The sequence below is a fragment of the Athene cunicularia genome, assembly GCF_003259725.1.
Source record: "Athene cunicularia isolate RWA chromosome 4 unlocalized genomic scaffold, athCun1 chr4_part1, whole genome shotgun sequence".
Lineage (NCBI taxonomy): Eukaryota > Metazoa > Chordata > Aves > Strigiformes > Strigidae > Athene > Athene cunicularia.
In genome coordinates, this window is record NW_020799098.1 from 11,619,562 (window position 1) to 11,645,449 (window position 25,888).

Below are 25,888 nucleotides of genomic sequence, written 5' to 3' on the forward strand. Positions count from 1 at the left end.
ATCCTTTTTTTTTTTTTTTTTTGATAGAAAGAATGTGATGCCCGTTAGGAATCTGATTTGTTAAAATGGATTAAACCAAAACCTTCACCATCTATTTAATTAGTGTTAAATAGCAGTATTTTCCATCTTTTCATAGACATCTTCCTCATTATGCATTTTTTTTTTATGTCACTCATTTTAAATGACTGAAGATGATGAAAGGCAGCAGAGAATCAGAGTTAAGTAACTAGTGTCAAGCCTCACTGACTTTAAAGGCTGGGCTGTGCTTAAAAACAGTATTGAAACTTTAATCCTCCTACTAAAATCACCTCCGAAACTGACTGTCAGTACAAACTGGGAAAGAAATGAGTATTAGAAAGTTCCTGTTCTTCGTGGATAGAGACATACTAAAGAAATGGGGTTGAAATCTTCCTCTAAGGTGTTAAAAGTTTGAGAGCTGGGCCAGCATTAGCAGCACAGACCTGCATCCGATTCACAGCTGCACAGCTCAGGGGATGTGAGACATGCTAGAGGCAATAAGACAGTCTCAAACTCTCCTCTCTTTTTGCACAGAGATTGTCCCATCTTCTTTCTGACAGATATTGTTGCGATGTTAAGAGAAGTCCCTGGTCTGATTCTAACTTATATGGCATTATCTTAGTGTAGTGAAAAAAGAATTTTCACATGGTTTTCAAAGCATGCTGTTTCTCAGATGAGCAGCTCTGTGTGCTTTCACTGGAGCAGGTAAGTAGTGACCTGCATCACACCTCAGGGGCAGCTGCACTTCAGATGTGACTACAGGATCCCAGTTATCTTCCATCCTCCAGTAATATAGAAATGGCTAACTGTAAACCAATTTAGTAATAAGATAGATTTATGTTACATACTGTGATTTACTGCTGCTAAGATGGAAAGGAGAAGACTAGCGATGTTTCCCCTTTATATGGTATAAATGCACATCTCATCTACTGGCATTGACAGGTCTCAAATCTACAGAGACTACATTACCAAGGGCATAATTTTCCTAGTAACAACTGTCTATTACTTTATGAGCACGTTTCCAGATTGCACTTGCATTTTATGTGTGCCCATGCCTGGCATGAGACTGAATAACAACAGCTCGAGTTGCAATTATACAAGACGTCTGGCAAAACAAAATGCTTGAAGAGGAAGCAGCCGGTGTTTTGCTGAGCACAGCAGTCTGGAAGTTCACATGGTGAGAAGCACTTCTCACTCTCTACACACCGTGAAATGGATTTTAGAGTGTGCCTGAGAGAAGGCACAGATAATGATACCTTTGAGCAAAAATGAGTGCCATGAGTGCTAGACCTGAGCTGAAAAATGCCTACTTTAATTCAAAAGCTCTTTCCCAAATCCATTTTTGCTGTTTCTTTGTGGTGCTAAATGTTTTAAGCCATATGGACCCTTGAAACTGCTGTGACAAACAAGAGGAGGACAGATCTTTGGTGTCTCCATTAATTTACAGATACTTTTGGAAGAAACAGCTACAAGTGGGGGAAAGCTGCAAAGAAAACAATCTGATGTACATCAAGGCAATGGTGGGAAGACCTATCCATTGCCATGATATTGCTTTCCTAAAAATAGTCAATAAATAGACAAGCCTTGAAACAAGCAAATCATATCAAAGTATGGAAAAATTGTACCAACCATTGAGGAAAGTACAAGCAACTCCCGAAGTAAAATCTTAAAAAACAGGGAAGACCTAATTCTTTGAAAAATTTGCAGCTCCGACAGTCATATCACAAGCACTCCCAAGCACATAAAATGAAATTTCAAGTGTGCCCGAGTTGTACTGGTGCCATAAGGCTGACAGAATTTGAGCCCAGGTTTCTGAACACAGGTCTTGTAGTTTGGAAATGAAATAACCCCAACACAATTCTGACCATCACAAGTTGTAGACTTTGCATTTAGGGACATGGTCTATGGTGGACTTGGCAGTGTTTGGTTTATGGTTGGACTCAATAACCTTAAGAGTCTTTTCCAACCTAAATGATTTTATGGTTCTATTCTAAGTTGCTCCAAGCTCCCCAGCTATGGTCATTTTACCCTTTTGGTTCCCACACACAGCCAGGTTAGTTCTTCCCCAGCAAAACCTCTTCAGAGAAGAATCCACATGAAGAAGCTGAGCCACTACTCTGTCAGTGGCTTCCCTTGGATGCTCTTCTTAGGGAGCCTTTTTGTGTTATGGTGGTACTGGAAAGGACTCAGAAGAGGTTGTAAGCATAAAAACAAAATGATCGTATTTTGCCTAACACAAAACAGTATTTATAAAAAGTAACTTTAAACTACACAATCCACTGGAAAAATGTATATAGTTAAAGTTAGGTCGGTAAGAAATTAAAATCAACCGTATGAATAGGGAACTGGTCACACAAATTAAAGATGCATTTTTTTTTTTTTTTTTGACTGATAAAGGAATGCTTTGCTCTATGTAAAAACTCATAAATCAGCATACATACTCTGGAACAGGTTTCTCCATGCTCCTATATTACAGTGTTGCTGCACTGTTTAAAATTTTGGTTTTGAATTTGAAAATGGGCCATCTATCCAGAAAGTGGCAGTACCTGAAGAAATATGTAGTCATCCTGCACAGTCAGGGAATCCCGATCAGTGCCACCAGCAAACTGGACTGTCATTGTCTTATCAGAGCAATTTTGAATCTGGCAAGTGATGTAGCGATAACCTGAGGGAAGAGAGACAGGAACATATGACAGGGCTATCAAGGGAAGCAGCAGCAAGCAGTATAAAATGTTATCCATGTAGGGAAAGTGCTGCCTTTGCCAGGTGAGTTAGTTGCAAAATTATTATATTAAACCCTCATACAAGAGTTTTTCAATCTCCAATGTACTGAGAATATATTAACTGCTTAAAGTTCAGATCATTCCCGGGAGGCAGCCTGTTATTATCCAAATTTTGCTGGTCCAGAGAGATTAGGGGTTAGATGAATGAGACATTCATGGGTGGGGATAATAGAAGGAGCCTCTTTTCTCACTTAACCTATGCACAGAGACAAATTATTCACTTGGAGAAATGGCAGCCTGACACAACATAACCGTAATCAATAGATCGACCCCAGTATAAAATTGTGATAAGTGAGAAGAGAATCAGACTCCATTTAATAGACACTGCAGAATTTTAAAGGATATTTTCAAAGCTCTGTAGGTGAGTTAAGACAGATTATTAACATGCTATTGGAACTGCTCTGTTGGGTCAGGACTTCTATATTCAGAACTAAAACCTCGCTGAAAACGCCTGTACTAATTTACATCAGTGGACGCTATAGCCTCTCCCTTTCTCTCCAGTTATCAATGGACAAGGAATAGCCATGCTGCCTGGGCTGTTAGAAAAGGATCACCGCATCTTTGATGCAATCTGCTCTTATCAGAGAGAGCAGAGCCAATAATCATATCTTACACCAGGTATGGCCCAAAGACCTTCTCCTAGATTCAAACCCTGTGCAGCTCACCCTTTGTCACAAGCTTCTGAGCACAAAGTACTTGGGTGACTTTCCCAAGCGTAGCGAGAAAAATGTTATATACACAATCCTATGTACAGATCACTAATTCTCCCCACACTCCAGATACAGTATAAAAGAGCAAATAATGCACTCCCATAGTCTTCATTACTTTTGCAGTGTGATAGTAAATGTATTCCAACCTTTATGACTTTCAATTAGAAAAGTCCAAACCAGTATACTACACAAATATCTGTTTTAAGATCTAGATCTGTTTAAGAGGTAGCTAGAGTCAATTAAAGTTTTCCTGCTTATGTCTAAATCATCACCACAAGGATATTTTAGCAAGCACAGCCATGGGGCATCAAAGTCTTGCAGTTACTCATAATTCACATGACAAGCATTATAGCTTTTCATCAGATAGGTAGTACAAAGATGCTGTTTCCACTAAAATCAATGACAATGCTTGTACTGACTATAAGTCAGTTTGTTGAGAACCCAGCCAGGAGATAATTCATGAGAGTTTTTCTTTTTTTTCTGCTGTTTCTGTTAAATAACTTTTTAAAAAAATCTCCATCCAGCTCCTGAAGAATCTTCTTATGCTGTCTCTAAACAGAGCAGCTGGTGGGGCTGCATAGGGGTCACCACATCTCAGAAATCTCACCACTAAGAGATTTAGAAACTTCATCATCCAGATTTTAACATGGTGACTGGTTCTTTAATAGGGTTGAAATGAGGAAAAGCTACTGGATCAGGGGAATCAGGCTGGGCAGTCTTTACAACTCATTTTTAAGACTGCACAGGAGCTTATATGATCTGATTCAAGGAATTAAATTTTCTTTCAAGAGTACAGTTGGTAACAAGAAACTATTCAAGCCTTTGGCATCATGGAGACTGTTTAGCACAGCACATTCTGACTGCTAATCTGCGTTTTCATTTCTTTTCCTTTTGAAGTCTCAAAGTAGAGTGGATACTATAACATGAGGAAATTCTGGTAGATGGTGGTTAGTGCAGTGAGGCTGACATATGCAACGATTCACTTCAACAGACACTTACCCAGCACTAACACAGTATTGCCAGTTTTATTTGCAAATGAGGAAAAAATGTTCAATGTTTAACTGCCAGAATAAATTGCATTATTAATGGACATTTTCAGTGGAGCATAGTATCTTGACGTCAATCCATCTTGGAGTGGAAAACAAGTAAATTTAAAAATATACTATATTTTTATACAAAAGGACAGCTTTGCTGACTACAGATAAACAGAGAAAAAATATGACTTGCATAATTTCTCTTCTGCCTATTTTTAAAAACAATACAAAAAGTACTCTCTAAAACAAAGAGAAATTACTATACACAAGGGTATCAACTGATAACATTTTCATTTGCATACCTCCACTGGGGTCCTGGATTTCCATATGAACTAAATCAGAGTCTCCGTCAACTCCAGCAACGGCCCTGAGAACATAATATAATCAAGTTATGCAGAGCCAGCTACAGAATAATAATTATGTGGATGGAAGAAAAGAGAGGATTTCATACTAACCAGCTTTAACATTCTAGCAGGGAAATTAAAATAACCCCATTTATTATGTCCTGTTACTAATGTCTAGATGGAAACTATTTTTTCTGAACTAGACATTATGCTTTTCCTTTAATTTCTTTAGAATCTCTTTTACTAAAATATGCATACAAATAGGACCAACTAGAGAAAAAAAAAAAAAAAAGAAATAGGTATGAAATTGGAAACAAAACTTCATAATCATAAATTGATATATATATAGATAGATATACACACACAGAGATATGCACACACTCACATGCACTGGCAAGCACTACAGCATCTTTTTGCAATTACATTTGACATTTGAGACTACAAGGCAGATTTAGTGCTAAAAAATACTTAGATTCCATCCTTATTAGAAATATCTTGAACTTGACACATGGCTTCCATAGCAAATTGATACATCTTTTGTTAGAGTAGAATACACTCTTCTTTTGAATATACTAACCAAGGAAGAGCGAAGAATAATTTTAAGAACATCCTGAGAAGGTAATTCAGTCAGAACTGATCAGGGTGCAGTTTAACTTTGAAAAGGTGTAATGGGAATACAGGCTGATTTTCACTTTATTTCTCCCATGTCAAATACACTAAGTAAAAAGATGAATTTTTTTACCCCCAGGGCTTCCATCCCAACCTGGGAACAGCAGCCCCAGCTGCACTTTTTTTCTGGCCCTTCCATTATCATTAGTCAGGCAGATTCTGCAGAGAAAGTTTTGAGCTGACAGTTGTGCTGTCACTAAGCAAAGCAGAATCCGGTCCCACTCCCAGAGCTCTTCACAAAGCTCTTCACTGGCACGGTAAGAGTCCATCAAGTCGGCAGTTGTGAGTTGAAGACACGCAGAGGAGATACATTGAGTGATAAAGTGCAGCTGGATGCATGTATTAAAAAAGCCCATTAAAATACTTAAGAGAAAATTATCATTTTGATACAATTATTAATAATCAAACACAATAAAGCTATACTTTGGATTGAAATGACATCATTGTTTAATGATTATAATAGCATTGATTTATGAGGAGCGGTTAAAACTCAGACTTGCTAATTGGTGGCTCCTTGGGAACACAGGCCAGGGGGAACAGACTGGATGATTTCCACTGCTGCATAACAACCAGAAAAAATCACATATGCTGTTTTTCCCTAATAAGATAAATGATCAGTCTAAAGGAGGAAGAGGAGGGGGAGGGATGAGTCCTCACCAAGCCATTAGATGCTAAGGAAACTTCTAGTGGGAATTTTTTTAGTAAATGCATGGAAAAATCTTGTATTTACTAAGAAATAGGTCTTGAAACACAAACTATTCTAGCATTTCAGAAGCAACGCATTAAGTCAGAGAAAACGTTATATTTACTGCAGCCTGATAAGAATATATATGAGCAGAGGGAAGGGATCTCTGAACTTTTTTGCTGTGTGAGCTGTATCTATTTTTCTAGATATTCACAACACCAAATCAAACCCGCTATCAACTCTGCAGTCAGCATTTTGAGAGAAGAAAATGATGTTTGCTGAATATTTTACTTCTTGCACTGGACCTCATGCAGCTGAACCACAAGCTAACAGAAACTTTAGGGCTGAAATTTTCTGAGGCTCAGCCTGACAACATCAATAATGCAAAGATAGTTTTTGGGTACTTTTGAAACAGCATCTTGCATCTATAATTTATCACACATGATTTTGTAAGCACAGTTTGATATATTTGTCAATATCTTTACCTTCTCATACTTGTTTCGACAGCTCAGAAGTGACAATGATCTCACATCTACCATGTTCCTTCTAACAGTGGCAGCTGGCACAAGTAGCCTCTAATCTTGTTTCCAGTGTAATCTTTTAGTGCAAGAGGTTGTAACTGATCTGTTTTCATGAGCACTGCATGGACACAGAAAATGAAAGTTTCCAACCCAGACTACTTTTCTCCTTTAGACTTTTATTTGAGTACATGTTAATAAGTCACAGAGAAGTTGTTTTTGGGTTGTTTTTTTTTTGTTTTGTTTGTTTTTTTAATGCAGCCAGGAAAAAGTAATACCTCTTTCCCCCTAAAGTTCAGACATTTCCCCCTAACCCTCCTTTTAAAACTACCCATCATTAACCGGGAAAACAGTTACTTCCAAAATGTAAGTCCTCTATTCCTAAACCATCTGGAACACCTCCCATGGTGTCCATTGACTATAAAGAAGGTTTAGGATGACAGCTCCATGCTGCAGTTTGACAAACATTTCTTCTCATTCCTTTAACAGATTAAGTCACACCATTCTGTGTCCCTAATCTTGCCTCTCCTTCACTACCTCAGATGTCCCATTGGACTTGCCAGGTCCCAGCACGGGAAATTGTCTAATTTAAAGGTGATCCTTAAAAGATGTAAGTCCCAAGGCTGCCAAAAGAAACTGTCATTAAGCTATACCTGTAGATCTGTAACTTTAGACAAGTCTAACAGATGAGATGCAGCCCTTAAGTGCAGAGTTTATCCCTTCTGATAGGCATAAATTAAGTAAGCAGAATATTTCAAAATTGTTTTGAATTTTGAGTACTTAAATTGTACAGATATGCTGTTAACAGCAGAAACTCAGTTTACTCACCGAGATGTTACGCCCTCAAAGTCTACTTTTGAGTGTCAGCTATAGAGCAGAATTTCTGAACTCTGAAGTCCCTTCATCCAGCCTTGCAAACACCTAGGAACAGTTCATTCTTCTTTTATTGAAAAAAAGATGCCGTCTATCATGGTTGTTAAGAAAATCTTCAGAACAGAGTATAAGTAATGCAGGGAACATGAAGCTGTATCCCCAAAGAGTAAACTAATCTACTCATTTCAGTTGACTCTTCTGCCAATAGTACTTTAAAAGCAATACTGTTATTTCACTTGTGCTTACATCATGAAGAAAAGTTGTATGATACTATGTAGGCTAAACACATTCTAGGTCCCTCTGCCCATGCAACACACCTTTCTTGAAATGATGGGCAAACAATGACCATACAGGAACACATACAGTAAATGATCCACTTAAAAGAAAGGTTCAGTTATATGTTTTTTCATATTGAGGGAGAAATGAAAGAAAATTTGATTTTGCATTTTCATTTACAAACTTAATGCTGCCATAACATAAATGAATTGTACCAGTGTGAGGATTGTGTACACGCATCTCACAAGGACAATTTGCTGTTCCTTAGCTGGCTTTAGGATAGGAACTCTTCTGTCTTATAAAGCAGAGACACAATGGACCCTGGTAATTCAATAGCTTCCTTTTTAGTTGACATTTCAGAACAATTTTAAACTTTTGTCCTCCAACAGAACAAGAGCTTTCTCAGAAACTATCTGGTTTTCTCAATTTCAGTAGGGTTTTTGGTTTGAATTCCTCCACTTTTCTTCTCACAGTAGTTTGCAATGAAAATGTTCATATCTGAATCAATCTAGGACCATTTCTTAGTTTGTTTTACTTGGTTAAAGGAGAGCTTGCCACTAAATTTAGAGTTTTCTAGTTTGGGTTGTTATAGCATTTTATATGCAACCATTGAAATTTCCAGTGAAATTCAAACAACTTTAATTTTTGATCAGACAAGTCTTCCTCTAAGAAAAGAACTATTTCTTGACCAAGCATACCATGCTGGATAAAACAAGTGCAACACACCAGCACTTCAGATCGTGTAACAGCATGGTTACAACACTTCAGAACTAAAATAGCCTAACTTGATTGTAGGGTGGTGTAAATATATGCAGCCTTCCCTTTCCTGTGAACATAAGTTCCCATTATCTCCTTTGTGCTTGTCTGACACCATGTTGAGCCTCTTTGGAAAACTAGTCCTGTAGGGATTAGTTTTCTGTTTCCTAAATTACCTGATCATGCCACAAGTTAAGCACCAATCCTGCAGAAGAAAAGGAGAAACATAGCCCCTTTTGATGGTGCAGAGGTGACACTGCCTCAGCCTGGGTTCAGCCTTTGTGCATGTCTAACATTGCTAAGGTAAAGCTGCATCTAATAAAACATGATGAGAAGCAGAGGGAAATCAGGGCACCTTTGTTTCCATTCAGGACTGAATTTCGTCTCCTGAGGGACAGTATATCCCTTTCTTATCCATATGTTTTTTTAGCCTTCAAGGAAGTTCTCCTGAAAGTGTAGCATTTTATGACCTAATTCTTCACATATCTGCATTAGTGCTCCACCATCTAATTCTACTGATCTTAACAGCATTATATTGGCATGAAAATAGTGCAACGGAGGGGACTAAATAGACATCTGCATCTTCCTTGTTCTGTGTATAAATGTATACTCCATGATACAACAATTAGGTAGTTTATATTTTTAAATAACTATGATAAAATTCTAAGAGTTTCAAATTTTCTGTTAAGAATTCCAGTTATGAAACCTTTGGCATTATTTTAATAATTATTTTTCTTTTATTCTGCTACCTCTCTGCCCAAGTATTTTCTTACTGTAGTTGCATGCGGTGTTATAAAAACATGAATACCCACCTGAAATTTGGTATTTATGTAATATACATGAACAAAAATTACCACCGACATATAACACTACGTATCTCAAAATGTGAATTGTAAGCATCAGTCCCTTACATGATAATTGTGATTCATATTTTACTTCAAGCAGGAAACACTTATAAATGTTTACAGTAGTCCAGGCTTGTTCTGTAGGGGAGTAGTTGCCTGCAAACACTAATCAAGTAGAGTCTGCTATGGACATATAACATCTCTACCTCCAATGGATCCTTTCATTGTTAAATATTTGGTGCAGTTAACTTGACGACACATCGTCAAACTGGACATCTGAAACCAAAACCAAATCAAAACAAACCTGCTTGCTGATGTGCAGGAGCCTCCATCAAAGGTCACCTGAAAAGTTGCCAGTCTCCTCAATCTGCTCCTGTCATAATCTCTGAATATGAAGTTTATCCAAAAAGAAACAAGTTCCCAGCTTATACTGACTGATTTCTAGCGATTGGCTTTAAGAGCACTGCCTTCCTTAGAAAGCAAGTCAAAAGCATGCAAGTGTTTTCACCGAGTAGCTTAAAATGGTATTGACTCTTGGCAACCTGTTTACTCAGGGACACAAAACTATGATTTGATTAATACAAGCTAAAAATACATTTGATTATGACTGATTTGTCTTTCGGGCCTTGCTGCCTTTGCATCTGCTTTGAAAGACAGACCTTCAGTGATTCAGTTGATGCCCTACACAGCCAATGTGTGCTGCTACTTATTTACTCCCTACGCTTAAATACTTTTAAATAAAATCATTTTTCCTGCCACCTTTATCCAACCAGCAGAGCTGGAGTGGTTAATATGTGCTGCTACTTATTTACTCCCTATGCTTAAATGCTTTTAAATAAAATCATTTTTCCTGCCACCTTTATCCAACCAGCAGAGCTGGAGTGGTTTATCATTGCCATGGCTTGACCCTGGCTGGCTACTAGGTGCCCAGCAAGATGCTCTGTTAATCGCCCTTTTAACAGGAGAGGACAGGGGAAGAAAAAAAAAGATGAAAAGCTCATGGGCAAGATAAGGACAGGGAGATTGCTCACCAGTTACTGTCACTGGTGAAACAGATTTGACTTGGGAAAGATTAATTTAATTCTTGACAATTAATAACAGAGTAGGATGTGAGAAACAAAAAAACAAACTAAAAACCCACCTTCCCCCCACTCCTCCCTTCTTCCCAGGCTCAGCTTTGTTCCCCATTGCTCTTCCTCCACCCCCACAGCCATTCAGGGGGGCAGGGAATGGTGGTTGCAGTCAGTTCATCACCCATTGTCTCTGCCGCTCCTTCCTCCTCACACTCTTCCCCTGCTCCAGTGTGGGGTGCCTCCCATGGGAGACAGTCCTTCATGAACATCTCTGACATGAGTCCTTCCCATGGGCTGCAGCTCTTCACGAACTGCCCCAGCGTGGGTCCTTTCCACGGGGTGCAGCCCTTCAAGGATCAGACAGCTCCAGTGTGGATCCCCCAGGGGCCACAGGCCCTGTCAGAGAACCTGCTCCAGAAGGGGCTCCTCTCCATGCGGTCACTGATCCTGCCAGGAGCCTGCTCCTGCCTGTGCTCTTCCCAGGCTCACAGCCTTCTTTGGGCAGCCACCTTCCCTGGCTCGGGGTCCTCCCAAGGCTGCAGGTGGGTCTCTGCTCCCCGGTTCCCCTCCCTGGGTGCAGGGCACAGCTGCCTCACCATGGGCTGCACCACGGCCTGCAGGGGAATTTCTGCTCTGACACCTGAACCACCTCCTCCCCCCTCCTCCTTCACTAACCTTGGGGTCTGCAGGGCTCTTTCTCACATTTTTCTCACTCCTCCCTCCCTGATGATGTTGTGCTCTTTTTTTATCGTTTCTTAAATACATCATCACTGATGTACCACCAGTGTCAGTGACGGGCTCAGCTGTGGTCAGCAGTGGGCCTGCCGTGGAGCCCGCTGGAACTGGCTCTGAGAGGGGGCAGCTTCCTCACAGAAGCCCCGACTGCCTCTGCTACCAAACCTTGCCATATAAACCCAGTACAGTCATACACTTCACCACACAGACAGAAATAGAAACAAATACCATCCCAAGTGATTAAGTCAAACATAAGAATGACTACCCACACAGATTCTTGGCTTTGCACACAAGTGCCTTTCACACAAAATTCAATGTTGAAGGCTCAATGAAATCCTCTTTGCATTTCTTTCTCCTTCAGGGCATAACATTGCTGAAATTCCCCCTTTCACCTGACACTTGAATAGCCAGAACCCACTACACTTGACGTTAATGGGTACAGTTGTGATTGATTACCCGTATGGGATTTCACAATGAGAACAGCACTTTGGTCCCCTGAGAACAACTGCTCTACCCAAATAAACTAGTCATTTTTTATTTTTATGTTCTCACCTCTCATGAAAATGGAGAACCTGTAGCTAAAAATAAGACTAACAGATACCCATAGCATAGGATCCACATTTCCTACTGAGTCGAGCATAAAGCATTTCTAAGGCTCTAGACAGATTCATATAGGAAATGTGCTGGGCCTAATTCTCTGGTAATTACCAATTCATGACTTACTGTCCTGGGGTACATTTTTGCTGGTGTAGACAGCTGATTCACAATCTGTTCTTTGCTTATGTATTACTAAGCTCTATTTTGAGAAATCAAAAGGAACTTAACTGGTGCATAAGCCTTGGGGACTGAGAAGAATAGCAGCAGAGCCAGAGGAATCCCAAACTGCACTGCTCTTTCTTCTTCTCAAGGATTATTACATAATACACCATTATATATTTTTTAATGGGCTTGATGTATAAAACCAGTTATATACCATGTGATGTGTGGGTGTTTAATGTTTGGCTGGCATAGGTCATATCTCTTTGCATTCCCTCCTACAAATACACCATGAACTAGAAAAAGTACTTATAAAAGATGGGTACTATAACATCTCTTAAACAGAAATCATCATATTGGGGCAATACTGCGTGTCCAGTTGCAGTTTACATACAGCAGTAGATCTTGTCACAGTAATCAGTTTCTTAATTTTAAGGGACAAGAATTTGCTCAAGATTAAAACCTTTCACATTTAAAAAAAAAAAAAAGGTGGGGGATTTGAATCCCTAGCTAGTATTTATACACAAATAAAACATTTATTTTTCTAAATGTTGACAAAAAAAGAAAATTTTTGTATGGAATTATAGTGTGACAATGTTACATTTTACTAAGTTAATTGCAAACCATATTTCATGATTCTGCTTTGAAAAACTAAGAAAAGTTTGTTAATGAACAATGTTAGAGCATTTATTTTCAGTATTTCCATATTTTCTGAACAAGTGTTTTTTCTATAGTTTGATTTTATGATTTCAACTTGAATGTGAAAACAAACAAAGAAAAATAAATTTCTAGAATGCATCTGTTTTGCTACCACCTTTACCTCTATTTGCAGCCTTACAGCTCTTTTGCTTTTAGAACAGAATAGAATATTTTCAGTTGGAAGAAACCTACAATGTTCATCTTGTCCAACTGACTGACCACTTCAGGGCTAAGCAAAATTTAAAGCATGGTATTAAGGGCATTGTCCAAATGCTTCAAGCACTGACAGGCTTGGGGCATTGACCACCTCTCTAGGAAGCCTGTTTTACCTCCTAAGATGCTAACAGAAGAGAAATTGCTATGAAGGATCAGTAAACCTCCCTTTCTGAATGAATAAATAAAACAACTTGGGAAAACAGCTGGGAGGGGATAAGAAAATGCCACACTATATCACAGATGGGAAGAAAATACTCCGTGCTCCTAAAATAGTGATGTTAGTATACACTATCCACTGATACCAATAATCTCTGCATTAGTTCCACTATCATGAAAGACCAAATTCCATACATTAAATCTGCAAAGATACTTAAGGGATGGTCCAGAACACTTGAAAAGCAAATAAATCCTAGAAGATGATTTTAATGTATTGCTCATAAACCTACACTGTAAGATCTGAATATAAATAGTTTAAAATACTCAGTCACTACTGACCTTTCCTTAATATAAGTACATAAGGCATTCTATTAAATTAATTCCAGTCAGATTTTCATGGAGTAAAAAAAAAAAAAAAAAAAAACAGGAGATGTATGAAGATCTGGCTGATGGTGAAGGCACAGGAAAAAATTTATTTTTATAAAGAATAGGAAAATATTATGGCTGATATTTGTAGTTACCAGGCTGAAATAAAAATCCTGGACTGTTTTATAAGCCTCAGTGACAAAGCTTGACTGAAATCAAAGAAGAAACATCTGCTAAAGATCTGCTCAGTGAAATGTTCTTGGCACAAGCAGTCAGTACCAGCAAGACCTATGCCCTCACTTATGGTTAGATGTATAATTAATTTGAATTAATTTCACCTATCAGATTTTATATATTGCCAAGAAATCAATACTGGACTGAGTGTGCTAATAGCCAAGGTATGACAAAGCCCACATTCTCACATCTGTTGAAAACTACATTTCTCTCTACTATTTCTATCTATCACTCGGATAACTTAGGTGATGAAGGCCACAAAGTAGTGGAAAGTTGCATATGATGACAAACTCCCACTGGAAGGCCATCACATACAACTCCCCACCTGCAGCAGATTCTTTATATTTTGCAGTGTCCCATATGATATTGCAAGTAAAATATATTTATATTTTTTTATTTCTATGGAAGTTTAAGAGGAGGATCATTTGGTACTGATTAGGCACTAAACCTATGTTTCTAAATCCTTGCTGTTGCTGGCTGAAATACTCCTTCAGAGAAATCAGAATGGTCTATATATAGAAAAGGAGAAAACAAAAACCTAGAAAATATTTCCACCAGTTGTAAATGTACAGACTCTTAGAATTTATTATTTTTATCTGAGAGGAATGTGACATTTATGAACAACCATTACTTTGAAGTACTACATGGGACTTACTTCTATCAAAGATCCAGGACACTTCCCTGATTGTGTCTGAATGATATAAGGCAACATAAGGATTTTGAAACACAGCAAAATACAGACTTAATATTAAACATGCACTTGTTGGCTTTAATTCTTACATACAACAAACACTGGCAGATTGATCGAGTCAGAGTAAAACTGACATTATTTCAGTGGTATGCTACGTTTTTCATAATTTGTGTGCTAAATATATGTAGACTCAGATAAGAAAACCATCATTAAGGAAGTCTGCAAGAGAGGCTTCCACTGTTCTTTCTTACATGTTAGTGACTTTGATGTTTTTCAGACCTAATACATTAAAATTTTTTTTTTGGTTAAAGACAGAGCACCACATGCCCTCCTGATTTACACCCTACATAATCTTGCAAGGAAAAATCAGTTATAAGGCAGACATTTCTGACTCACTGTGTTATTTCTACATGATTATATCTTTTCACATGATAGTTAAGAGACCTGTAAAGTGTATTGCCTATGAAACTCCAGCTGCTGTGTAGAAATAAGTTCATCAATAAGGCTTTATCTTGCAGGAGCAAGTAAGCAGAAAGTGTCAGGCTGACTCAAGTATTTAAGCAGAAAATATTGAGACAAACTGGAGTAAATCAGATGGGTGTTACTACAAACAAACCACAGACTGGTTTTCTAAAAGTAGGTTGCAAATTGAAAAAGAGGTTGACTTAGAAGTGTGAAAAACCTCCCTTGATATGTCCAGGGATAATTACACCAAAAAGGCAGCAGGACAGGTTAGATCTTGTGCACCCAGCTCTTTTAAAAAGGATTTAACCTGTCCACATATCCCTAACCTGGGTCACAACCTCCCCCCTGCCCAGCTTCAGCAGCAGCACAATTGCCAGCACACCTTTGGACTTGCCAAGTTACATTTTCAGCCAGGGGCCAATGTATCTGTAGGTACTGTAACAGCTCTGCATGCTTTAACCTCTACACCAGCAGTTTAAGCAGGTTGGGATTTTGTTGGGTTTGTTTTTTGCCAGAGTAGGGCCAGGATGAGTATCTATTTCAGCTTAAGAGAAAAGCAACTACATGAAGAAGGAGAATCACAGCATGAAGGCCAAACACATTGCCAAGTCTTGCAATCAAGATCAGGTATATCCATTTCAGTACTGGCAACACCACTAGCAAACCATAAAATATTGCTGGAAGCTAGATATTGCTCCATAGACATATGGATAATTACACTTTACACAAATGACATTGATCACAGTTCTTCTAGAACTAAAATCAAAAGTCACTTAGGGAACGGAAGTGTCTAGCATATTATGACTAATCCTGTAATAAAAAATACAGATTACTGGAAATGATACAGATATGCATAGTCCATACTTACACACAGAAGCAAAATGTGAAAGAGGGAATTCTCTGGCTTTTTCAATAGAAATCAGAAAAATATTTCAAAATAATATATAAAAAACCCCAACCATTTTAAAATATAAAATTAATTAAAACATTATCAAATGGTTAATTTTGGTGTAGAAGTAGTTACACACTTTTCAAATTAATTTCATTTGTATAAAAAGCAGGCACTGACTTATTCTTCAGACATTCTGTCAACCTGCTTAAATCACTTCTTCAACATTTTGAGTGCAAAATATTTGAGCTGAAAATGAAATCATTTGATGTATGTGTACTCGATAAAGCCATATTTTTCACCAGTTTCCTTAATAGTGTAAGTTTATATATGACTTCAGTTAATAGGTCTGATTCAACCTCTCTTAAAAAAATGTTATAGATTTTTCTCTGAAAAAAGACTGCTCTCCTTTCTAAAGATCAATTTCACCAGTAAAACGAAGAGCAATTTCATTGGACATTACAGCTCTCTTTAAATCTTGGGCTCCATAGATTCAGACCTATAACCCTCATACGTGCTGACACTCAATATGATCACCAGCATGAGTATGAATTTGTAATAGTGGATGCAGCAACGCTGACATACTCAATCTGTAAAAGATGCCAAGGTTCATACTGCCCCCATCAATACCTCTGGAAACATCTTTCTTGATCAGAATGGAATACTTCTGCTGTTCATTTTTCATTTGGAAAATAGCAGACTTCTTACCAAAAAATATGATCTTTTGAAACTCTTTCCTGCAGAAGGATCCATTTTTTACCCAAGTCAATGGATACATAAACCTACGAAGGAAAAAAAGAAAAAATAGATTATAGGAAACTGTTAATGTTGTACATCTTCAAAGACAGATCCTATGTTACTATTAAAATGAAAGATTGCACACTAATTAAAAAAAAAATTAAAATCATTACCAGGAACTCTCTACAATGTTTTTCAGAGTAATAACCTGTCCCAGAGAAAATATTTTAAAATATAATATAAAATGAACAAAACTCAGTGACAATGTCTTCTTGTTTACCATGAAAACAATTCACACTTCATTTTGGGTCAGATTCTTTTTTACTTTTTTGCAGCAGCGTTACACAAGAGGGATGGTAAAAGGACACTTTACTTCTCCTTCTTCACATTCATTGACCAAACACACACAAACGTACCCTTTATGCTTCAAGCCTTAATTCCACCAAAATACTTAAGTCAGTGGATTTAAAAATCTGCTAAAATAGGACTCATAGTAGAAAAATGTTTAAGAGATTTGATGAGGAGAGGTGCCCTTAAGGGCATGAATACCAATTTGTCACCCGTGAGAAATGGTCACTCAGCACAGAATCAGAAGATGGCCTAGAGGAGGAGGACTCCAGATCCAGCTGCCCTCTGAACAGTTTACCGTGGTAAAGAAGCCAAATGTTAATGATATGGATGGATATCAAGAGTGCAGATGAAAACTGTTTTCCCCCAGAATAAAGTGGGATATAAAATACTTATTAAAAAAATCTCCCTCCAGCATTTGCCTTCATTTTGTGTTTCCTCTAGTTAAAATAGGAAATACCTATCAGACTTCTGAAAAGACAAATGTAAAGCCCCCTGCTGTTTGCATCCATTTCTTATTTGTTCTAATTTACATATGATGAGTTTTCTCTTAATACCTCCAATAGCAAAAAAAAAAAAAAAAGGAAGTAAAATTGTTCTCTGATGTGGGAATAAGTCATCAGTTCAGTCACTGATAGCTCTGGAAGAAAGTGTCTTATGAGGACTAGTAAGGAATATTTTTTTTTAAATAAGTTCAATAACAAACGAAAAAAACCCAACCCAAACCTGACTACGTATTATATTTTACTACAGAAAACAGGAAATATTAATAATATGTAAAGATAAAGGCTAAGTAACATATCAGCATAAACTCTATGGAAAAGTTTACTAAAAATTGAATTAAAGATAAAACAGTATTTCTCATTCTGCACTTCACAATGACTGGGCTTTGTTCCACTGTGCACACAGTTAACACAGGTAGACCACAGTTTGGGTAAGAAACTACCATCAGGACTTGGTTTGTTTACTTTAGCATTCACCCAGTCAATGCAGAGATAGAAATGATCAGGGAGCAGAAATTCTTTGCCCTCAGATCTAAATGTGTTGATGACAGGGCTGCAGAGTCAAGCTCCTGATTTGCCTGCTAACTTTCTGATCTTAGTTTTATTAAGTGGGTTAGGGTTTTCTGCAACCAGTGTATTTTATAAGCATATAGCTTAGAGCAACCTCCTGGGAGGGAGGGATGTGCCTTTGATTGGGCTATGAATGGGCTTTCAATGCAGGACAGAGAACCTGAGCTTCTTACTTCAACATTTGTCACCACAGGCATTGCAGAAAACAATAACCATTGGTTTGACCATCTTTCTAAAAGGGTGGACCCTGCTCAACTAGATACCTGCCTCAGCAGAATGCTATAAATGTGAAAGAGATGATTGTTTAATGTGCTGCCCTAACCCTGGTGTCCAAGCTGCAAAGAAAGCCAAGAATTCAGAGGTTCCTGGCAAGAGGGGAAAGAGCTATTTAGGGTAAGGCACATGAGCAAAGGTATATTGTTTTGTCATGGAGGAATTTCAGAAGAAAATGAGAGAAGATCCAGTCATTAGAACAGTGATGCCTGGGCAGTAGGGGCCAAAACAGACCAAACCAAACCCAAACTACCTCCCCTCACACACATTTAAGACTTAAGTCTGGGAGCTTATGAATGAACAGTTTGGCTTGGGGAAGCCCTTGCAATCTTACTGTAAGGCAGAGTGAGGAAGGATTAATAAGACATATTCAAACTAATAGGAATTTTTAACTGATGAAGTATTTGAAACAAATAGTTTCAAATCACTCTTCACTACAAAAAGGACATTGAATGACTCGAGCGTGTCCAGAGAAGGGCAAGAGAGCTGGTGCAGGGTCTGGAGCACAGGTCGTACGGGGAGCGGCTGAGGGAACTGGGGGGGTTTAGTTTGGAGAAGAGGAGGCTGAGGGGAGACCTCATCGCCCTCTACAGCTACCTGAAAGGAGGGTGCACAGAGCTGGGGATGAGTCTCTTTAACCAAGTAGTAAGTGATAGGACAAGAGGGAATGGCCTCAAGCTGCACCAGGGAAGGTTTAGACTGGATATTAGGAAGCATTTCTTTACAGAAGGGGTTGTTGGGCTTTGGAATGGGCTGCCCAGGGAGGTGGTGGAGTCCCCATCCCCAGAGGTGTTTAAGAGTTGGGTCGACATAGCACTGAGGGATCTGGTGTAATTCAGAATGGACAGTGTTAGGTTAATGGTTGGAATGGATGATCTTCAAGGTCTTTTCCAACCTAGATGATTCTGTGAAATAAAAAATATGTAACTAATCTACACATTCAATTTCCTTTAATTAAAATATGATCCATGTGTGTTTTGGTTAACAGGTACCTATGATAAAACTACTGAATGAGATTAGATATGAGGTGAAAACAGTTACATTAGTGGATGTCTAAAATCTCTGGCTTCAGCAAACACATCTAATAGAACTTACAATTCTGTTTATTACCACTCATTTTATAAACGTGTGGAATCACTTTTCTAAAAAATCAAAAATGCATTTCTCAGTTTTGCCATTTTTTCATCCTTTCAGATTCCAATGAACAATTAAAATCTACTGCATCGCTGTTGAGTTTTTAAAAAATCTAGAAGCATTTATATACTCAGTGAACAGCTGATTGTATTCCTTATAATCGAGGTAGTCAGAAAAAGAGAGTATAGATTTGATGCAGTAAATGGATTAATCCAGACATGTTGTCTGTCTTTGCATTCATTTATAGTGTCAACTAGAGGCTAGAGCTTTATTTAAACAAATTATAGGCTTCTGAATGAAAGAACAACACATATTCTGCAATATAAAATAAGCCCTAAATCAAATCAGAAGTGAGAAAGGCTGTGAAGCTCCAGTAGACAGTGAAGTCTTGTTGATAGCTATTTATGATGGACATGATCCCATATTCCTTGTATTCTCAAAAGTGCCTTTGTAAGAAATCATTTGAGTAACAGAAGGTAATGGCTTCTCCTGAGTTTTAGATTATGTTACATCCCAATACTACTTTATTTCAGTGAAGGTAAAGTTAATTAACTCAAAAATCCAGAGTATATCATCTCCCCAGGCCAAATTCAGATCAACACTATCTCTCAAGACTGGTGATTTTAGTACAGCAACGTTTTCTTGTCAGGTTGCAATTTTGGTTTTCAACTCCTCCTTTGTCAACATCACTTCATCTTCCTCTCCCCCCTATGCCAAATATATCAGATCTTATATAAAATGTAAGCATGTTACTGACCCAGTTATAGTCAAAAGCAGCCTTTGTTCCTACACATCTCAGGTAAAGATGTAGGACTTGTCCCCTTAGTCTTTATGGTTTTTTTTACTGTCATATTAAAAGCCTGAGAAAAATCCATCAGATTACCTAACCCTTCCTGCTACTCCTGCAGTTATTCTTTACTGGATATTTTGTTGGGTTGGTTTTGGGGTTTTTGTTTGTTTGTTTGTGGGTTTGTTTTTTTTTTTTTCCAGTCACATTTGAAGCATAGCAAATAATAGTATCACTCCTTTTTGGAAGATTATCCAAGTATAAAATGCCCTAAACCTCCCTATCATGCATATTTCATCAAAACTCAAAGCAAATGCTTCACTTTGTGCTTCTACCTCCTTACCTCTCCTAGCAAATATTTCTACCTACTTGTTATGGGCTGGTCAACTTCTTCAATACATTTCTTTAGACTCTTATACTTAAAGGTTCTGCCATTCCATAATTATACAGAATTCAGGAATTATATCTATCATCATAAATAAAAGTCAAAATGAAAAAAGTTTTCATAACAGGCTTTTCATAAGTTCAGGCTTCCCTGAAGTATTTTGTTTACATTACATGCATTCAATATATTTGTAATTGTTAGGATTTCAAATTGAAGCTGCTAAATAAAATATTTAATTAATTTGTGACCGAGTCTGGTTTGCTATGTTTTTTTTGTTCTAGTGCTATCCTTATTTGCAAATGCCTGTAAACATGAATTGTATTGGGATCAGCTATTAACTTATATATCCCACAAAATATCCCAATGAGACTTGATATAACATCACTTAAATCAGTGCAGTATTTGGCTTCAGCATGAGCAACTTTCTCTGACTAATCTCACCACCTAAATCTACACTTTATACAAAGTCTGACAAGGATTAAAATGGATTAGAGTTTACTAATTTCAGTTTAAAACAGGAGAATCGATGGGAGCCAAGACCACTACCAAGACCAGAATCACAGTGACTTTACAGCTGCAGTTTTGTCACCATAAAAGAGAGATGAACTACACACTTACAGACTGTGTGCACACTCATCAGTCCTTGGCCTAACCCATCCAGAAAAATTACTTTATAATTTAACCAGAAGAAATCTGAAAGACAGTCAGTATTTACAAACATGATACAACTGAATCTGAAAGTGGTATAAATACATTGTAAGAGAGAATTATTCTACATTTCTGGAGGTTCACTGTATATTCACTGATTCTCTCAATCCTCTTCTGCTCTACAACTATGTCATTTATTTTATATTACTTTATTTTACATCCAATGAAGGGCCTTTGGAGGCACTATTTCAGCTTCATTAACTTTCTACTACACTATAAATTACAGAGCAGTTGCTTATGGTCGGTTTCTAGAGAGAAGCACAATTCAGAGGTACTATTTAACTATATTATGCAGGCGGATAAATATTACCAATATCCATATCAACTGAAAATGCCAGGATTGAATTTACTGTAAAAACAAAGATTTGGACACAAAGACAATAAATATTTAAATAAACCTCAAAATCAGAATATGATTATCTTCTGGGCAACTGAAACTTCATAAAACCCAACACTAATCGGTAATATCAGAACTGGTTTGTATCTCCTTAGCAAAGTCATGCCTAAATTTCAAATAAATGCAGTAGATTCAAACTTTACCTTTCCTTCCTTGGTGTAAGCAAGTACTTTATCTTCTTCTTTTGGGTGAAAGAGGAGAGTTTCCACACAGAATGTAATGGGTTGTTTCTGGAAAGTGGCTCCTTCATCCATGCTTATGAAAAGGCTTTGGTCACGGTCATTATGGGAAGAGCTTACAAGAATTATCTAAAAGACAAAAGTGACAACATATATTCAGTAGACTATTTTCTCTAACAGATAATACAGGTTTAATTTTCTTGTGTGTCCGATTCAGTACATACCTTATCTATTAAAATTCTGTGGACAAGAAACTCAAAAGCATCCAAGAGATAAAGACTGCAAGATCTTGTTAATCTTTCCTGAACAAATCTGTGAATGTTAAATTCTATAACTTCTTTTGCAAATCACATCAAATTGATCATGCTCCTCATCTCTACCCAAAATTACTTAGATTTTGGTCCTTGTGCAAGGTTCATGAGGCCACATGAGAAAATCTACAGACTAGCCAAAAAAGTATTAATTCTAGTAATGACTCATTCTAACATGTCCATATAAATACATCACTTTATCTAGTGGGGCTGCCTTTTTATAAATACTAAATTTAAAAATAATCACTTCTATAGCTGTATCAGAAGAATGACCGAGGAGACAGAACTTGTTTATAACATCTCTCTATTTCTTCACCATTCATCTCCTGACACATTTTTGGATACAAAGACATTCACTTTGATGGAGAAAAATATGCCAATCAATTATTTGCATTTCATTCTCAGGTCCAAAGAATACCTTGACTCAAATATAGTAATAGCTTGAGCTATCTCCTTGTGTGAGCTTCATGTCAGGCTTTCAGCAACAAAGAAATTCTCCCCACATTATTTAATCAGAATTTCACTTTTTTCAACCTCTTCACCTTTTGCTGTTGGCTAGTGTGTTATAGCATGGCTCTAAAAAAACCCAATATGAGCATGCATTTTTATTGTCTTTCCAGATCAAACAGGCCCAGTTTGCATTCAAAAAGGTGCCTTTATCAACCGATAGCCTATAAACAAACCATGGATTTTCAAAACCCAGCTGGGGTCTTTTTGGCTTACACTTCAAAAAAACCTAAAAAAATAATCCTGAATTCAAAATATATTTAGAGTATTCAGCAAATGATGCAGAAGACAAACCTAAATGCTGATCACTGTGATACAGTGACTGCAATTTTCTTACAGAGATAAATGTCAAGCAGTTATGCAAACAATTACAAGGATATGAAAATAGAGAAGGAAATATATTAGATAAAACACTACAATTTTTACATATTCACTTTTATAGAGTAAAGCTGAAGTTTAAAATTTCTAATGAGTTACACAGATATGATGGCTAGACTGAGCTTTAACTGCAACTGGTCTGGGGGAAAAAGCTATAAATACATTTGTCGATGCTCTGATTTGACAGGTTACTCAAGCATGTGCACTCGTACCTGAAGCTCATACACAGTTGCACTAATTTCTGCATAGTTTTCATATACCTAAAATGGGGAACATATTGAAGTATATTGCTGAACAAGAGAGAGAATTACACATACTTCAGGGTCCATGGTCCACTGCTGAAACCCCACACTAAAGCATATATTGGGCCAAATCTACTTCTATTAGCTGTGTGACTAAGTAAGAGCAGAAAGATAATAGCCCATAACCTTGCTATGATCTTGTATTTTTTTTAATGATATACTTTACCCAAGAATAGGAAACTGTGTCATTTTATCAGAAAGCCTCTATAAATGACACCTTCACAAATGCCATCTCTTATTCCTACTGCATCCAATAGCGTCCTGACTCTTGGTAAACTCTTTCAAACAGTGTCTGTTTAATTTATTACTATATACACTCCAAGTATGCTGCTGGTGGCCTAGATAGAACATTCAATTATTCTTGTAACACACTTATTTGGCAGGTTTTCTGCAGAGGGTATGGCTGTCATGTGCTGCCCTATCCGCTTGCTTCCACTGCAAAAAGGAGCGAAGAAGCGTTTATGCCCAGCACAGAGACTTGTACATTCCTTCGCACATTATCATCTGCAACTCAGGCTCAATACCTAGTTTTTCTTGGAAATAAATGAATTCAAACTGTCTGCATGCTGAGTGAACTATACAGTGCTCATTCCTGTTGATTCGTGATCAGATCACAGAAAGAAGGACCCACTCCTCTGCTAAAGTAAACTCCACAAGCAAGGCTTGCCATGTAGGCTCTACAATTCCCGATGAAGCTTATGTCCAGGCATGTCCTCACATTTCAACACATGCACAAGGCTGGTTCCAAGACCCATGCTTAGCTTGCTGTGTGTACAAATCTTTCCATGATGTATCGCTAGAAGCAGTACAGTAGTAATTCCATACAGAAAGCTTAATATCTTTGGGTACAGTCTTCTAGTCCAAATTACACTTTCTGTAAATATCATTACCTTAATTCTTTCCTGTTAATGTTTTTAAAAATGTATACAACTGAGACAACAAATCAGTATAGCATATACTTCAGAAAAGGCATGAACTGCATGTGTACAGCACGGTAATCTCTGGACCACAGCACTATTGTATTGCTTTTTTTTTTTTTCTTTTCCCAGTAAATCTTACACTTCCAAAAATACTAAAATATTGGCTTCAAAATAATAAAGGAATGAGGTTTGCAAATTTGGGAGTGGTTTTCACTGTTAATAAGCCTTGAGTATAGGCACGTCTAAGTTTTCATAATGAAGACCCAAGAGCAACTTTCAGAGAATATAATTCTAGAAACTGAAGTCATAAAAAAAAAAAAAATGCTAGCTATAATGAAATGCAAACACATGGTGATATTTGCTAATGCTGTCCTTCAAAAATATTATGTATCGTTTGGGGTTAAATCCCTCAGATTAAAAAAAAAAAAAAAGCCTAAAAACTGTAGCCATCTAAGCATATATGGCAGAGACCCTAACTATACTTTTATTCACACAAACATCATAATTCATTTAATGAACTATTCTGAATTTCAATCAGTGTTCTGATTTATATTTCAATAGTTTAAACTGATCACTATGTGCCAGGCATACAGATTTGCTTCCCACAGCTAACACACTGGGTGCTCAGACTTGCCTGCTGGCTAGGAATTATTATTGAGGAAAATATTCCAGAGCAAATATTATACCCACGTTAAATGCTTTCCATAGCAAGTTTTATTTACTTTGTAAGTGGAACAAATAGCAAATTCTTCCTGCTAGCAACTGATGAAGGGGTGCAACTGGGACATACTATCTGGAGAGACGACTAACAGTGATTGCTGAGGGTTTTAACTCAAAATAAACAACTACTTGCTTGAATAATTTTGTATCCAGAAACCAGAGCAGATTCTAATCACATCTAAATTTCACTTAAGCTTTTTTTTAACAACTTTTTACAGAGCATTTCTCCCTCCTGTGAGACTCTTCTAATATTTTTTTAGTAAATTGCAACTTCATATTATGCTGTTTAACCCTGACCTCACTACTTAATCTCCCATCAGCTAAATCCACCACAATGACACATGTGTGTACATTCAGATTAGATGTAAATCTGCAAATACCAATATTTAAGCAGAGGTAAAAAAAAATTATTTCAAGGAGATAATCTATCCCATGGATTTTAAAGAAAATGAGTGAAAATAGAGTATGTTATAGATCAACAGGGAGGAAAGCAAAAAAGATTTCTCATAAAAATGAAAAATACTACACCATGTCAACATATGAATTAAAGCATTCCAAAAAATAATTAAAAAAAAAAGCTATGCTTTTGCTCATTTCAGGAAAAGTTAGTGAGGCAGGAGGTAATATTAAAGCCAAATAAGTCTGAAAACAACAAATGAAAAACATAATTAAGCCCATTTATTTAATCCCTCTTTCAGGACTGATTGACCAATGGGCATGTCTAACCATTCCCTCTACTCGGTAGAATGACAATATGAGCCTCAAAGGATAAAAAGACTCTGACAGCTTGGGCTACAGTAGCTTGCATATCATACTTCTTCTGCTATTACCATGAAGACTTGGAATAATCATAGTGATTACTAGGGAGTCTTAACTGTAGATTTGGCAGCAATTCAAAGCAATGCTGTAATTTCAAGTGGCAATAAACACAGGATAT

The 25,888-nt window shown here is 37.3% G+C and overlaps 1 protein-coding gene across 7 annotated transcripts in view; it reads right to left on the minus strand.

The window, feature by feature from the left end:
* SORCS2 (sortilin related VPS10 domain containing receptor 2) overlaps positions 1-25,888 on the minus strand; it is a 385,148-nt gene that overhangs the window by 89,568 nt on the left and 269,692 nt on the right. For all 7 annotated transcript variants that reach the window (XM_026846778.1, XM_026846777.1, XM_026846776.1 and 4 more), the window contains exons 3-6: positions 21,778-21,942; positions 16,500-16,573; positions 4,848-4,912; positions 2,565-2,683 (exon numbers count right to left, since the gene is read on the minus strand). In XM_026846778.1, the coding sequence (XP_026702579.1) occupies positions 2,565-2,683; positions 4,848-4,912; positions 16,500-16,573; positions 21,778-21,942 (423 nt within the window). The remainder of the gene's footprint in view (positions 1-2,564; positions 2,684-4,847; positions 4,913-16,499; positions 16,574-21,777; positions 21,943-25,888) is intronic.